Genomic DNA, 14,393 nt, shown 5'->3' with positions numbered 1-14,393 from the left:
CGGCGCTCGGACACGGGGCAGTGCCGGACGGGCTCCAGGCCCCGCCTCAGGCCGCCTCTCGGGCTCAGCGACCAATGGCGTGCGTCCCCGCGCGGCCCGCCGACCAATGAGAGCTGCTCTTTTCTCTAAGCTCCACCCCCGGGCGCGTTCAACCAGCGGAGAGAGTGACAGGTGCACCCGCGTGGTTCCATTGGTCCGCCCGCCACGAGACGGACAGGCACTGGGACCAATCGCCGTGCGTGGGGCGGGGCCCGCAGCTCCCGGCCGGGCGGCCCCGCGCCGTGACGGAGCCGGGGCGGCCCCGGCGCGTCAGGGCCCGTGCCGAGCTGTGAGTGGCGGCTGCGGCCGCGCCGCCCGCCCCGCGGGGCGGTACCGGGAGCGGCGGGCGCCGATTGGCCGCGGGGGGCGGCCCGGATGTGCGGCCCGAGGGGCGGGCGGTAAATGGGGCTGTGCCGGGGGTAGCGGGAGCGGCGGCAGCGGCGGCGGGGCCTGGGCCGCGCGGGGGAGCGGCGGAGCCTCGGTGGGTGAGCGAGAGGGGCCGCAGCTCCCGGGCGGAGCCTCCCGGGCGGAACGGAGGCGGTGGGCGCGGGGGTCGCGTCCCCGCGGCGCGGGAGGGCAGCGGGGCTGTTGTGTCACTGAGGGGCTGCGGGTGTCCGCGGCCGCGGGGCCGTCCCCTGCCGCCGGGCGGGCGCGGCCCGTTGGGGCTGCCCCGCGAGAGGCGCCGCGGGCTCGGCGGCTGCCAGCGGGGCCCGGCCCGGCGCTGCCAGCGCCCCGCGAGCGGCTTCGCGCTGCCGCACGGCCGCGGCCTCGGCGGGAGACACTCCGGGCCCCGCTCCGGCTTCCAGGAGTGCTGTTAACCTGCCGTGACCCCCGGCTGACAGCTCCCGCTGGAGCGCCCTGTGCTGGGGGACTCGGCCGGCCAACACCCCGTGTCCCTCAGGCTGCTGTCTAAGAGCAGGTGTTGTTGGCGTAGATTGCAGTTTCCTAGTGGACTGAGCTCGTAGCAGCAGGTGTTGGTATGGAACGTGTAACCCACCTGTGGAAGAAGAGTTGGCGAACAGGCTTGACTGGTCAGTGTTCCTGTTCGCCGCCGCCAGCGGCTCCCGTGTTGTCCGGCAGGTTAAGGTGTGGGTGAACGAGGGCCTTGGGTCCAAAGGAGGCCAGGAGTGGCTGTGCTGGCGAGCAATGAGTTTCAGTGTGAACTGACAGCAACGGTCGCTGCACAAGCACGTAATACTGTGTGTGCAGAATGCACTGTTCTCTGGTGCTCTGCTGGAGTAGCTCAGTTTGCTCTCAGGTGTTGGAGTGAGCTCTCTTTGATTTGTTGACGTTTCCAGAAAATCTTTAGAAGAGTGCTCTGTTCCAGACAGATAAAGTTTCTTTTTCACATTGCTTTAGTGTTGTGTTTGATCAAATAACTCTGTTGGTGAGAGGATAAAAATATAACATATGCTACAACGGTGGGTAAAATGATACCTTTTTTTTGATGAGAATATCTAATGTAGAGAAGGAAAATGTGCAAAAGCAAGGAAATTAAGTGTTATGATTTTGCTAGTGATACTTCAAAAAACTGAAGTTATTTTAGAGTGCTGATGAAGCATCAGATGACTTTACACTTGCTCTGACTGCTGGTGTGCCTTGCGTACCTGGAGAGCATGGACATGAAGTTATGCCTGGCAGCAGGTGGCTTTTGGTCCCAGTGTGGTGCTGTGAATAACTTAAAAGGCCTTTGCAAGAAGCAATATTTGCAGTAGTGTTTCTTCAGAAGTTTTGTCTAGTTGCTGCTTTACTAGAGAAGAAGGTAGCTGTGGGAGGAGGACAGCTCAGGAGGGTTGCTGTAACTTGCTGTTCTTAAAGCAGCAGAAATCAGTAGAATGTACTGGCACACTATTGAGCTCTTCTGGATGAGATACTGTGAATGTTGGCAGGGTGAAAAGAGAGAGAGGGGGATGGTTTTGAATGTTTTTATTCCCTTTCCATAAAGTGAGGAGAGAGTATTGGGTTATTTTGGGAAGCTGATGGTTTTAGTAGTTACAGCACTGGAAGATGCTATAATGGTGGGTGCCTTGGGGTAGACACTGAGCCCTGGCTAGGTGTGAATGCCTAAACTGCCTAGAAATTCCACTTAATAGTATCAGAACTTGGCTCTCCTTTGTCTGCTGCAGACTTAGTGAGAAGTAGGATAGACAGTCAAATGTAAATTTGCTGTTACTTGGTTATTGTTTTTAATATTGATTTTAATAATATCTGTGATTAATGATGGGTGGTAAATTGCAAGGTGAAGGTACTAGAGAGCATAAATAGTTGTGGATAAGTTTCCTGTAGAGCTTGGGTTTTCCACTTTCACTGCATAGGAGTGGATGTGGTTAGAAATAAACTTCTAAAACACCCTGAAAGGCTGCTTAAATGGCCCTCTTCTGGGAAGCTTGTACTCTGAGGTTCTGAGTGCTCCACTGTAAACAGTATTTTAGCAGGTGTATGAGACTGGGGGCAGTTTAACAATAAATTTAGGGTAATGCTGTGTATAATTTATAACTGGATAAAAGACATCTGTGCAAGACAACCCATGGAAGTTATTCTTTAGCTTAACTGAAGCTAAAATATAATGTTTTATTTGCACTTATTAGCATGTAAGTAGGCAGAGGTAGAAGTGTACTAAGACACATAGCTGCTTTCTGAAGGGTGGATCTGGTGACTGAGCTGCATCTATCAGTTCCCAAGCTGCTAGAGAAGTTCCCTGTTTCCCTGGGAGTAGGTTGGGCTGGCTTTTACCTACATGTGTCGTTCTTTGTCCTGCTGACTCCTTTTCTCCTATCTCTAGTTCCGGGATAACGCAGCTTGTATTGCCTAGTTGTAAAAAACTCCAGCCAAAAACAAACCAACTGATCCCACCCCAACCCTATAATCACTCCAGATTCCAGCTAATTGTCTTGCAGCACTTTTCCCTCTTGCCGGGGCTGGAGCGCTCAGGTGCTCTTTGTGCGTCAGTTCCTCCGCTCTGGTTACACCGGAGTTTCCCGAGGAAACGTCTCCTACCTCCCTGGCCCAGTGTCTTCCTGTCTTACTTAGTCTGGCTGGTTTGATGGAAAAGGCCTGTGGCACAGCCCTCTGGCGTGACTCTGCTTTCCAGACAAGAGATGGGGAAAAGTGAAAACATCTTCTCCCTGTTCTCACAGGGCAGTCAGTAGCTGTGCTTTGACTTTCTCTCTTCAGCGGCTCAGAATGATGTGAAACTCTGGCTGCTGAAAAGGAAAAAATAACAGGAGGAAGCTGTTGTATACTGGAATGTTTGAGATGAATTTGGGTGGGGAAATTAATTATTTTTCATCACTGTTCTGAAAGGTGCTTTCATTTTTTTTAATGCTTAGCTGCTGCATAGCCTAGAAGGCTATGATTTGATATTGATGGTTCTTTTAAATATTTAAAATTCCTAGACTTTCTTTGGATAAATTGTCTGGGTATGGTTTTATGGTTTTTTTTTTTTTTTTTTTTTTTTTTTTTTTGTTTGGTTGGGTTTTTTTTCTTTCAGTAGGATTGGCATTTATGCTAACTTTAGGAAGATTTTGATCATAATGTTTCCATTTTCTCTATAACCTAATCAGACCAGTGGTGAACAGATGCTTCCTTACTGTGGTAAAAATGTAGTGTTGGCCATAGTAGAAACCTGTGCCACTGGCTCTGTCTCTCTCACATCATGTTAGGTTTCTGGATCCGTGCTGTGCAACTTTCTATTAAAGAAACTGAGTAAAATGCCTCAAAACCTCAAGTGATAGAGCCAAAAATGGGAGGGTGAGACAGGGCAGGAAAGTAGGAGAACTGGAGAGGAAAAAAAGAGTGGAGGCAACAGGCTGTGCCAGACGAGGTGCTATGGATCAGAGGTCTTGAACAAGGAATAGCAAGACTTAAAAAAAAAAAAAAAAAGAGAGAGAGGAAAACAAGGAAAAACAAGGATATACACAGTAGATGACACTGAAACTCCAAATACTGCTGAAGTCCTTGTTATTGGGCTGCTGATCTAAAGAGCACTAAGCCTTAGTGCTAATAATGAAGCCATTAAATAAGCCACAGAGAAACTTCTGTGTTCTATGGCTTTGTCTATTCCTGGTGGTGTTCCAGTGCAGATGAAAACAAAATGACACATACATGATGCAAACTCAATGAAAGGATCATCTCTGCCACTGGGAATGACAGAGAATTTCTCTAACTGGGACACTTCAGAAATGTGCCAAGTCAGGAGTGTCTGTGAGGGACAGTTCTTAACAGGGTCATGGTTCTGTCTGGTGCTGGACTGAATTGGGGAGGTGATAACTTTAATATTTGCCCATGTGGAGAGTCTTCCTAAACTGTGCTGAACCAAGAAATGACCCTTTTTGTTCTTCTCATTGGCAAAATGAACATGGAATGCAGAATGGAGAGTCTCTTTCTATCAGAAAGAAGGCAGAGATTCAGGTGCAAAAACAGACGTGTTATTTTTCTGGAGCATATAACAGAGCTTTGGCATTTTTAACTCTGGTTGGTCTTACATACGTGAAGTTTTGTTCTGAAATTACAGAGATAATGCTGACTGCAGAATTAGATGTGAATCCTATTTATATATTGAGTCCTGTTCATCTGTTAAATGCGTGTTTGCTCTGTGTACTTTTAGGGTACAAATCCAAAGGGCCTGAGGACACTCTGAGGACACCGAGAAGTTGCAGCCCCTTATTTGGAGTACACGTTATGAACCCTTTCTGGAGCATGTCTACAGGTTCTGTGCGCAAGGTATGTAATGAATGGATGCCAGGAAGTGTTGTCGTGCTTGGGAGGGGTGGTGGCAGTGCTGGGAAAAAAACATCAGGTGATCTGCAAATAGTGTTTTATTGTGCATTTATCCTGAGGGTTGTGATCACCTTCAGTAAAAGCGTAAACTAGCTTTGAGCTGTGTTAACTGGAATCTGCCTGTGCATACAGTCTACTCCAGAATTTGTTGACTTTTTTTTTTGTCTGAAGCATCTTTTAAATAGGAAATGTGAAATAAATTAGTTCATGTGGTGGAAACACTTTTTTCTTAAGACATTTTAGTGTCTTATGTAGAGCTTAGCCATAGCACGTGCAATGAGCTTTGACAAACTATGCCTCTATAGTGCTGTTGCTGCTTGAGGTTGTGGCAGTAATAAAAGCATGGGGGTTCTAGGGTTAATCACTTCCCAGGTGTTCAGTACTAGGGCAGATTACGTAACATTGATCATGAGATATTGTTACTAGTCCAGGTCTTGGGCCCTTCAAAACACCAGCTTAAATATTGCTTCAGTCACCACAGGTAGCCTAAGCACAAGTCTGTAGCCTGCACATTTGTCCTGGCAATCTGTAGAATAATTTTGGGGTCTGTGAGTAGTACAGTGTTTGTTGGCAGTGGTTTGTTCTTTTCTTCCAAGAAAAGACAGCAAAGGCATAAAAAGGTTCCTATAGTAAAACTATTTAAACTTGGTGCAACTGCCAAGGGGTGATCCTTTCCCTGTAGGAGTGAGCTATAGGATCAGTTCCAAGTGGAATCTTGATGTCTTAAGCACAGGCAGGAAGTGAAATATATAAAACCTTGTTTTTTCATCTCAGTTTTACTACACTACTTTAAAGAGTCTTTGAAGCCTACAGTGTAAGGATGCTTGTCAGTAGAAATGATTTATCTTGATGCACTGTGTGCTAGAAATAGATTGACTTGTAAGCTGATGTTATATACTGTCTGGTTTCAGGTTCTAAATACATGTAAGCCTCCTTAAGCATTTCACCTAATCTGCAGATTTCCTATCCAGCATTGAATACTTTTGTACTTGTAGGTTGTGTTCAGTTGAACAAAAGTTTATTTAAAAATAAAATCCATAGGGACACCCCCAATGCCCTTCCTCAAGCAATAGATCACCAAAACCCAAGAAAAGTTTCATTGGCCTAACTTGTAATTACCATAATTTGGTTTAAACCTGTGTTGAAATATGTTCATATGTTAAATGTGTCTGAAATATAGCCTGTGATCTCATGGTTCTCCTTTGGTTTGACAGAGATCTGACGCTGAAGAGAAAACATTGAGTGGAGACCTTCGAACCAGTCCCCTGCGAGCCTCTGCAAAGAAACAGTTGCCTTCTATCCCAAAGAATGCTGTGCCAATAACCAAGCCTGCTTCACCTGCCACCTCCTCCCAGTCCACAAATGGAACACATGCTTCCTATGGGCCTTTTTATTTGGAGTACTCACTACTTGCAGAATTGTAGGTTTTCACTTTTTTCATCTTTTTTAGGTCACTGGGCTTATGCTTCAGTGGGGAAAAAACCCTGCAGGGGCCTAGTTCTTGCATGATGTCTCTCGTAGTCCTTGAAGGCAGGAAAACATTGTCTGCAGAGTTCTTTTTCTGGAGCAACAGCTTTGATCTCTTGAGACAGAAAGGGAGAAGAAATGTGAGATTTTAAGGGGTACTTTTAGATGTCATTCTCTGAATTATTAAATTTATCGATCTTGAAGTGAGCATATTGTGAGTTTAGTTATCCTGATGGCTTTTTGGTCAGAAATACCAAGAATTTAAACAAGTATTAAAATAGAAGCAAGCAGATGTCAAGTGGGAAGATACTCGTGAATATATGGTGCTAGCTCATGGAGTTAGGATGTGGGACCTTCCTTCAGCTGTCACATGAAACACTTGAACACTGCCTGATCCAGTTGATCAAGTGGATGTTGGGAAATCTGTATTCATTTCTGTGATATTTAACGGGAAACTTATGAGGGAGGAGTTGCATTTCACCCATCTAGTGATTTGTAGGCTGCTAGGGGAGCATAACAATCTGTCTTGAGAACTTTCTAGTTATATAACTGGTTAGTGCTACAGAGCTGAAGGGACTTCCTCTGTAATAGACATACTGGATTCCCAAGTATGTGGTGCCTTCTGGAATGAAATCCCTGGAGTCCTTATGCAACACTGAGTCTCAGTTCTTGTATTTAACTGTTAAATTGAAAGCAAGAACTCTCAAAACATTTATTTCTTTTTCAAGGAATTGATCCTGCCTTTAAATTCAAGAAAGATATTTTTCTTTTGAGTAAATATATTGGTACTATAATACAAATTCATTATTGGGGACCTAATACAAATACTAGGGAAAGGGTAAGCAGAGAATTGTGTTAATGTTTTGCTTTAAGATTGTTGTTTATTTGTGCAAGCATATAGAGTTCAGTTTAATGGACCCATACGCCAAGTAACTGGAAAACCTGTGAAGTTAATTTGGTTTTCGGTTTGTTTTGGCCATTGTCAGTGTAATTTTAGCTTGATCTGCAGCATTGTGTCATCTAAAACTGAAAAATACTTGTCTAAATTTGAGGTTGGAGTTCGGTCACATTTCAGCAGCAACTACAATTGACTGTGAATCTGTGTTCAAAATCACTTAATTAAATTTCTTTTTTCTTCCTTAATTTGAGACTGGGGATTCAGTAGAAAATTGTAAATTTCTGTACTGACGTATGTTAAGTGCATCTACTGAGGGAAGAGTTTTTCTGCTTCTCTACTTAGTTTTATCAGGAAGAATAGTGTTCTCTGCTAGTAAGCCTTCAGGTGGAGTGGTGTGCAAGTCAGGAGGGAAACAGTGTGATTTCGCTGTATTTGTCACCTCCTTCTGTGAGCAGCCTTGGGAATTGGGAGTGGGGTTGTGGAAGAAAGCCCTGTTGGGCTGTGGGTTTGCTGTGTCAGTGGCTGTGGAGCTCTCTGAGTGCTGACTCTGATTGCAGTACCTTGGTGGTGAAGCAGAAGTTGCCAGGTGTCTACGTGCAGCCCTCGTACCGATCGGCTTTAAGTAAGTTTAAACTTGACTTGTAAATTGTTTTATATGTGTACATTTTGTAATTCTTTCACTCAAGCCATCTTTCTCGCTCGCAGTGTGGTTTGGTGTGATATTCATAAGGCACGGGCTCTACCAGGATGGTGTGTTCAAGTTCACTGTCTATATTCCTGATAATTACCCAGATGGAGACTGCCCGGTAAGTAGCTGTCTTGGCTTTTTCTTCTTTCCTGGTGGTGTAACTATAGCTTTTTGTTAAAGCTGATACACCAATTACTTTCCCTTTTCCTTGAACTCATTTTGTTCACTTGACTGGGCTCATTTGCCATGTCTTGTATGCATTTGCTAACCTCTGTGGAGGAATTGCATTACTCTGATTATTGAGACTGGCGTGGAGTGAACTTCCTGGGGTCAGATGCATTAGGGTGTTAACTAATCAACCAGTTCTTTCCCTCCACTCTTGAATTGCTACTTCCTCAGCAGGAACTTGAAACTGAAGCCCTTAAAGAGGTATCAGAATTCTGAATAGTGATGTAATGGAATGTAAAATGCAGACACCTGTGCTGTGCTTGCTATAATACTGCAGGATTTCTTGATTGTCTCTTCTAAATTACATTGTAACAAGGAACTAAAAATTTGAGGAGAACATGGTGAAGCAAAGGGGGAAGGAGATAGGTAGTATGGTGTTATATTCCATCTCTGCTTTCTCTTTAGTGAAGAGGTTCCAAATTATTAGACTGATTTTAAAACCAAAAAAAACCAACAACTTTGTGGCAGTCAGACTCTTCAGAGCAGCTTACCCTCTTGGCCACACTTCTTTAAGAGGGAGATTGGAGGGCAGGTGCACACAACTGCTGTGTTGGGTAGCTGCCTGCTTGGTGTCAAGTTTTATGTAAAGCTATAATCTTTGAAATAATATAACTAGTAGGAAACATTTCTCTTGAAACTCAATTTTCTTTTGGAAGAACATGTGAACACTGGAGAAAATGATCTGTACATAGCTGAAGACCCCAAGGTGTTACTGCACAGTTTACTTAAGTGTGTAGGATAAAAAAAGTATTGATTGTAGCTCAGATATGTAAAAAGCTTTCAGTCACAAATAGCTAAACCAGAAAAACTCCCTTAATCTGTTCTTATCTGATATTATCACCTGTGTTGGCACTAGTGCCTGTGCAGTTAACTGGATTAGTTTCCTGATTTGGTGATAGCATGTGAGAGAGGACAAGACCCTGCACGTTACACAGGTGTCTTGGTTACAGTTTCACAGCTGGTAGAAATCACTTGCAGTTGTTTTCTTTTAATACAGTAACAATTAACTAGTATTTGGGAGCAACATTTGACTGACCTTCACCCAGTGGTGTTGTCATTAGGATTGAAGTTGTCATAATGAATTTTTTTTTTGTAACGCAGCGCTTGGTTTTTGACCTGCCTGTCTTCCACCCACTAGTGGACCCTTTATCTGGTGAACTGGATGTGAAAAGAGCATTTGCAAAATGGAGGTTAGTGCTGAGAAATTGATGGTTAATTTGAGAAGTTTGTTCCATTCTTCATCGTGCTTTGTTCTTTTTAGGAGAAATCATAATCATATATGGCAAGTGTTAATGTACGCTCGCAGAGTCTTCTACAAGATTGATACAACCAGTCCTCTGAACCCTGAGGCTGCAGTGCTGTGAGTATCTTCCATGTGTATGGGCATGGCCTCTTAAGAGCTTTTGGCATAGACTTAGAGAAACAAGAAGTTTGTAGAATTCTGTCCACTCATAGTCTCTGCCTCCAGACTTGGTTGTGTTAGGAGCTCAGGTTGGGGTTTGCCAAGTCTGTGCTTCTAGAGCAAACTTGTGGCTCCTTGCAATTACTCAACACTACTTACTTCTGTCTTGCAGGTATGAAAAGGATGTTCAGCTGTTCAAAAGTAAAGTGGTAGACAGTGTCAAACTATGCAGTAGTCATTTATTTGATCAGCCCAAAATAGAGGACCCCTATGCAATCATGTGAGTACTCTGAGCAAATTCACCCTGTCCTAATGTTGTGAGAGCAAGTTTTGGTGTAGTTGCTGATGGCAGCCTTATTCTGTCAGGCTAACTGACCTGCTTTTGTTTTAGGAAAAAAATCTCAAAACAATAACCAAACAAACCTCAGAACAAGTAAAAAGCCCTTAAACACCCACATCCCTCAGGCAGAAATGCCCATGAATTAATATTGTTTCTGGCTTTCCTGAGCTCAGTTTGCATCACTGTAGCTTTTGTCAGAGTTTTAAAATCTTTCTAAAGCTTGATGCGTGGGGGATGGAGTAGTCAGCTTCATGGTGAATATGAGTGGTTTTTCATGTCACATGTGCTGAATTTCCAGTTCTCAGAAATGAAAACCTAAACATTTATTGTTGAAAAGATCCATGACAATATGAATTTAGTTCTCAACTATATGTTTTAACACCACTTATAATTTAAGTAAATTTCAATGAACTAAACAAAGGGAAATCACTGCTTTCTGCTCTCTCTTTTGCTGTAGTTCGCAAAAATGCCAAGTAAGAGTAAACTATTCTTTTTCCATAGTTTTTCTCCATGGAATCCAGCTATACATGATGAAGCTAGAGAGAAGATGTTGACTCAGAAGGTACGTGCAAAGTTCACATTCTCACTCTAGGAAGGGTTTATTGCCTGATACAGGAAGAAAGATTCTCTGTCTCTGTGTACTAGACAGACCTTTTCTCATCCCTCTTTTGGCTCAGCAGGAATGCTGGAACTGCTGTGGTCTCCTAACGAAGCAGTTATGTCACTGCTCTAACTTCAGTGTGTTAAGTAATTAATCACTTAGCCAGAAAGCTTTCTTAGTACAATTCTTGGCACAGACCAGATATTTTTTGTTGTCTTGTTTATGGATGGAAGGGATGAAGAGGTTCACTGGCAGCCTGTTAGCTTGTCCTGCTCTTGTCATGACTGGTACCATTTCTTCATTGCCTGACAGTCCGCAGCTGCTTTGTTTTCTTCTGTTGAGATCTTTCATTACTGAATCAAGGCTTCAGCACTTTCTTCTCCTTGCGAAGTTTCTGAAGCAGCACAAGCACAGTCTCTTGCACAATTCTCTGATGCTGCTGATTTCTGATGAGACAACATCAGCTCACCAAAAGGTGCTGAGAGTTCCTTCCATCACAGAGTGCTCTTTCTGACAGAGCAAGAATGTGTTGGCTCATAGAGCTTTTGCCTGATGGGTCATGGGATGTGATTTGGGATTCAGACTGTTCATATTTTGTTTTGTTTTTTAATTACTGCTTTGCACTTGACAAGGCACACAGCAATTCTGAGTCTGTACTGAGTGGCCTGACAAGTCAATCCACTTGTAGTACAAAGGGATTCTGAAACAGTGGCTGCTGTCATAGCTGGGCTGGCAAGGAAACGCACTCTGAATGTTTTGGTTACTTACTTGGCCTAAAGCTGTGTTATGATTTGCTGGGGTTTTGAGTAATGAAAAATTATTTTTTGTCAGTTTGAACTTGTCTTCCACACTGTGTGCTTTACCTCATGTTCTTGCATGTCTTCTGGCATGAATGAGGTTTTTAAGTTATCTTAATACAATACACTGCCTGAGCTCAGTGTGGCAGTACTCCCAGCTGCCAGAGTCACGCTAGAGCCTTAGAACACACAGGAAAATATTTTGGCCGGATTGACTTCTTGATGTTCATACAAAACTTAAGAAATACTTTGGATATTTCTTTTTCTTATCCCTTTCTCCTTCGTTCTTCACCTCCTTCTTATCCTCAAATCAAAGACATAATAGGTCAGAGTACTTGAAATGGAAAGGGTCTGATACTGTCTCAGACTGATAGCCAACAGTGACCTTTCTTTTGTCCTGTTTTCTTTGGAGATGCCTGTTGATTTCTTTTTAGGTGAAAACAACCATCTTCAGTAGCTATTGCATGCATGGTACTGTGTTGCTCCAGTTGTTTGTTGATAGGAATTGCCCAGCTTCTGTGCTGTAGATGTGTCCCAAAATGTCAGTGTAGCTGAGAACATTCCTTGTAAAAACAAGTTCCCAAATCTTTCTACAGCCCTGGATGCTTATTTTTTACCCCTGAATTTTGTTCCTTGGGAAACAGCTAGGCCATTGAGGAAGGGCAGTGATGTCCGAGCACTTGGCTTTTCCAAGGTGTGGTTGCTGTGAGCAGCATGGGAGAGGCAGCTGCTACTGCCAGGCTCAGGCTTAGCTCATCCCTCTTGTTTGCTGTTGTCCAACGTGTTATGGCAGGTCTGTCACACATTGTCACCTTTGGCACAAAGCATGGGGAGGGCCAGAAGTGCAGGTTCTCTCTTCCTGCTGCCTTAATTTGCTTTGTCAAGTAAAAGACTTTCCATGTTACAACCAAGTCTGCTCATGCAGTTTTCACTTTCTAGAGCTCAACGCACCATTCCAGGTTTGATGTAGTTGTTGTACACTTCCTGGTATTAAAATAATCCTGCAAGCTCTTCTGCTGCTTTGGCCAGCTAGAGATGTCTAATTTACTGATCTCTAACTACTTTGAATTTACAGATGCTCTAAGTTGTATCTTTCATCTTCAATTTCAAGCCTTTCCCCCCCTTCCCCCCCCCCCCCCCTTCCAAATTGCAACAGTGAGTTCAAAATGTTTGTTGCACTGTTGTGTAATAGTTACTGTTCAAGCATTTAACTGTGACAAATGCTCAGGGAAGGGAAGGACAGGACCATCCTTGGAAAGCATTAGGAAACTCCCATGTTTAGCAAAGGCATTAATTGGTACTTTGGTGCATTAATTTGGGTTCCTAACCACCTGTGGGGTGCAGTGTTCCTCCCCAGCACGCCCTGCATGGCCAGGCAGAGCTCCAGGGGCAGTGCTGGGGGAGGTTTGGATTGGCATTTCTTGCTGTAGAACCAAGAAATGTGCTGAAGAGCAGTGCAGTGCTGGGGCCTCCGAGCAAAAGGAGTATCCTGGAGTCTTTATGGAGGGATAGGGCAGCTGTACCCCAGTTAAGTCCTTAAAACTCCTGTATTGTCAGGGTAGTTCTGCAGATGCCACACACATTCCTAGGAATTAAACCAGTGGCCATCTTACTAGTCTCCTTTGAGGAGAGGAAATAGTGCAAGTCTCTTCTGTGCTTGTATTTGCTAATGTTAAAATAGCTGGAGGGGGAGCTAAGAGGGTTGGGTATCTTACACTTGTAACTTTAGCTTTGTTTTCCCCAGAAGAAGCCAGAAGATCAGCACTGCAAAAGCATGCACGTGTCTGGCCTGTCCTGGGTGAAGCCTGGCTCAGTCCAGCCCTTCAGCAAAGAAGAGAAGACAATGCCCACCTAAACTGTCCTGGACACTGGTGCACAAAACACTTTCTTGGGGTGGAGGGAATGTAACGGAGGGAGAAACAGCAAAGCAGCAGTTTCCTTCTTGACTACGGATTAGTAAAACCCGAATGGTAGCAGTGACTCCAGTAAACCTGTTCAATGGATTACTGACTCTTAATGTTTTACATATGCATTAGGTTTTAAAGGCTTGCCTGGAGTTTGGAAGTCTCTCTTGAACACTACAGTACTTCTACCTGAAGACTGTCGAGGGTGGGTAATTCCTCAGGGCTCTGAAATGCCTGGAGGTTTTGGGTTGGTTTTTAAGCTTTTATTTTTTCCCTCCAGGAATAGCAATTTTTTAAGAAGAATCTTAAATTACTGGCGGAAATATTAGTATTGGAAATACAATGCCAGAGTTAAGCTGTGTTCATGTAAACTAATATAGCAGAGTTAAACACTATATTTAATGGTTTTAAATACTTTTGGTTTCTATTGTAAATATGTTAGGATTTGAAATTGTAAATAGATGGTTCATTGACTCCATTTAGCACTTTCCAGAAGTAAAGCTGGGGATGATGTATGATGTATTATTGATTTGTAAATGGATACTGTCACTACAGCGCACATTAGTCTGACAGGGTGCAAGCAGAATGTCAGGCTTGTTAGACTTTTTAGTACAGAAACACTAAAATCAAAGCTTTTAACGATGGTCTCTTGAGCTAATAAAATCTTAGATGGTTTTAGGTTCCCTAGGTGTCTAGGGGATTTCTTAGGATAGTTGACTGGTGTGTGTTAATAGTGACATCTTAAAATAAAAAGAAACTGTGCTCTAGCTTTTGTCCCTGTTAGTCTGTGCTGTGGACACTTAATGCAGAGTGGGAGCACCTGGCTGCACAGGTGTCTGGGATACCAGGAGCAGCTCCAAAGCTCAAGTGAACTTGGGACAGGCTTACTTTTCCTAATGCCACAGCCTGGTGTGATGGCTTTTCTTGCTTCCCAGGAGTGTCCTGTCAAAACCTGTAGGGCTCACCCCTTGGATCTGGCCTCTTTGACTCCCTTTGCTTGTACTGGTGGCATTAGTGCCAGCCAACTGCCTTGGAACAGCCTGTAGTGGCTCGAGGTGTTTTGGGAGGGTGGGCAGTGATGTGGGGTTTGTGTTGAGTCTTTTGTGATCTGTTTTTATCTGACAGTTAAATTCACTTGTCATTTGCAACCTGTTCTGTTTGAGAACAACTGCTTGGCTTCCAAGGAAATAGACAGAGACTTTTGCAGCAGTGTCATAACACTCAGTGACAGGAAAACCAGATGGCTTTGT

The 14,393-nt window shown here is 44.0% G+C and overlaps 1 protein-coding gene across 3 annotated transcripts; it reads left to right on the top strand.

The window, feature by feature from the left end:
* Window positions 1-304: 304 nt before the first annotated feature.
* LOC119705566 (AKT interacting protein) lies at window positions 305-13,910 on the top strand. Of its 3 annotated transcripts, none has more exons than XM_038148150.1 (10): window positions 305-328; window positions 4,646-4,761; window positions 6,033-6,238; window positions 7,741-7,805; window positions 7,889-7,989; window positions 9,201-9,289; window positions 9,361-9,459; window positions 9,674-9,781; window positions 10,343-10,403; window positions 12,984-13,910. In XM_038148150.1, exons 2-10 carry the CDS (start codon window positions 4,720-4,722, stop codon window positions 13,092-13,094), a joined length of 882 nt encoding a protein of 293 aa, XP_038004078.1. In that variant the 5' UTR covers window positions 305-328; window positions 4,646-4,719; the 3' UTR covers window positions 13,095-13,910. The 3 variants fall into 3 exon arrangements, with proteins under 3 accessions (XP_038004078.1, XP_038004079.1, XP_038004077.1); XM_038148151.1 differs by lacking the exon at window positions 305-328 and adding an exon at window positions 402-520 and having other exon boundaries at window positions 12,987-13,910; XM_038148149.1 differs by lacking the exon at window positions 305-328 and adding an exon at window positions 402-520.
* The last annotated feature ends 483 nt before the right edge of the window (window positions 13,911-14,393 follow it).

Source organism: Motacilla alba, chromosome 11 (genome assembly GCF_015832195.1).
Source record: "Motacilla alba alba isolate MOTALB_02 chromosome 11, Motacilla_alba_V1.0_pri, whole genome shotgun sequence".
Taxonomy (NCBI): Eukaryota; Metazoa; Chordata; class Aves; order Passeriformes; family Motacillidae; genus Motacilla; species Motacilla alba.
The sequence above is the reverse complement of the archived record's forward strand: the minus strand, read 5'-3'. Positions and strand labels throughout refer to the sequence as shown.

Bases quoted from the DNA above. Each gene is read 5' to 3' on its own strand.
- LOC119705566 (XM_038148150.1), top strand. From the start codon at position 4,720: ATGAACCCTTTCTGGAGCATGTCTACAGGTTCTGTGCGCAAG. The intron at 6,239-7,740 runs GTAGGTTTTCAC...CTCTGATTGCAG, and splicing joins TACTCACTACTTGCAGAATT to TACCTTGGTGGTGAAGCAGA. The intron at 10,404-12,983 runs GTACGTGCAAAG...TGTTTTCCCCAG, and splicing joins AGAAGATGTTGACTCAGAAG to AAGAAGCCAGAAGATCAGCA.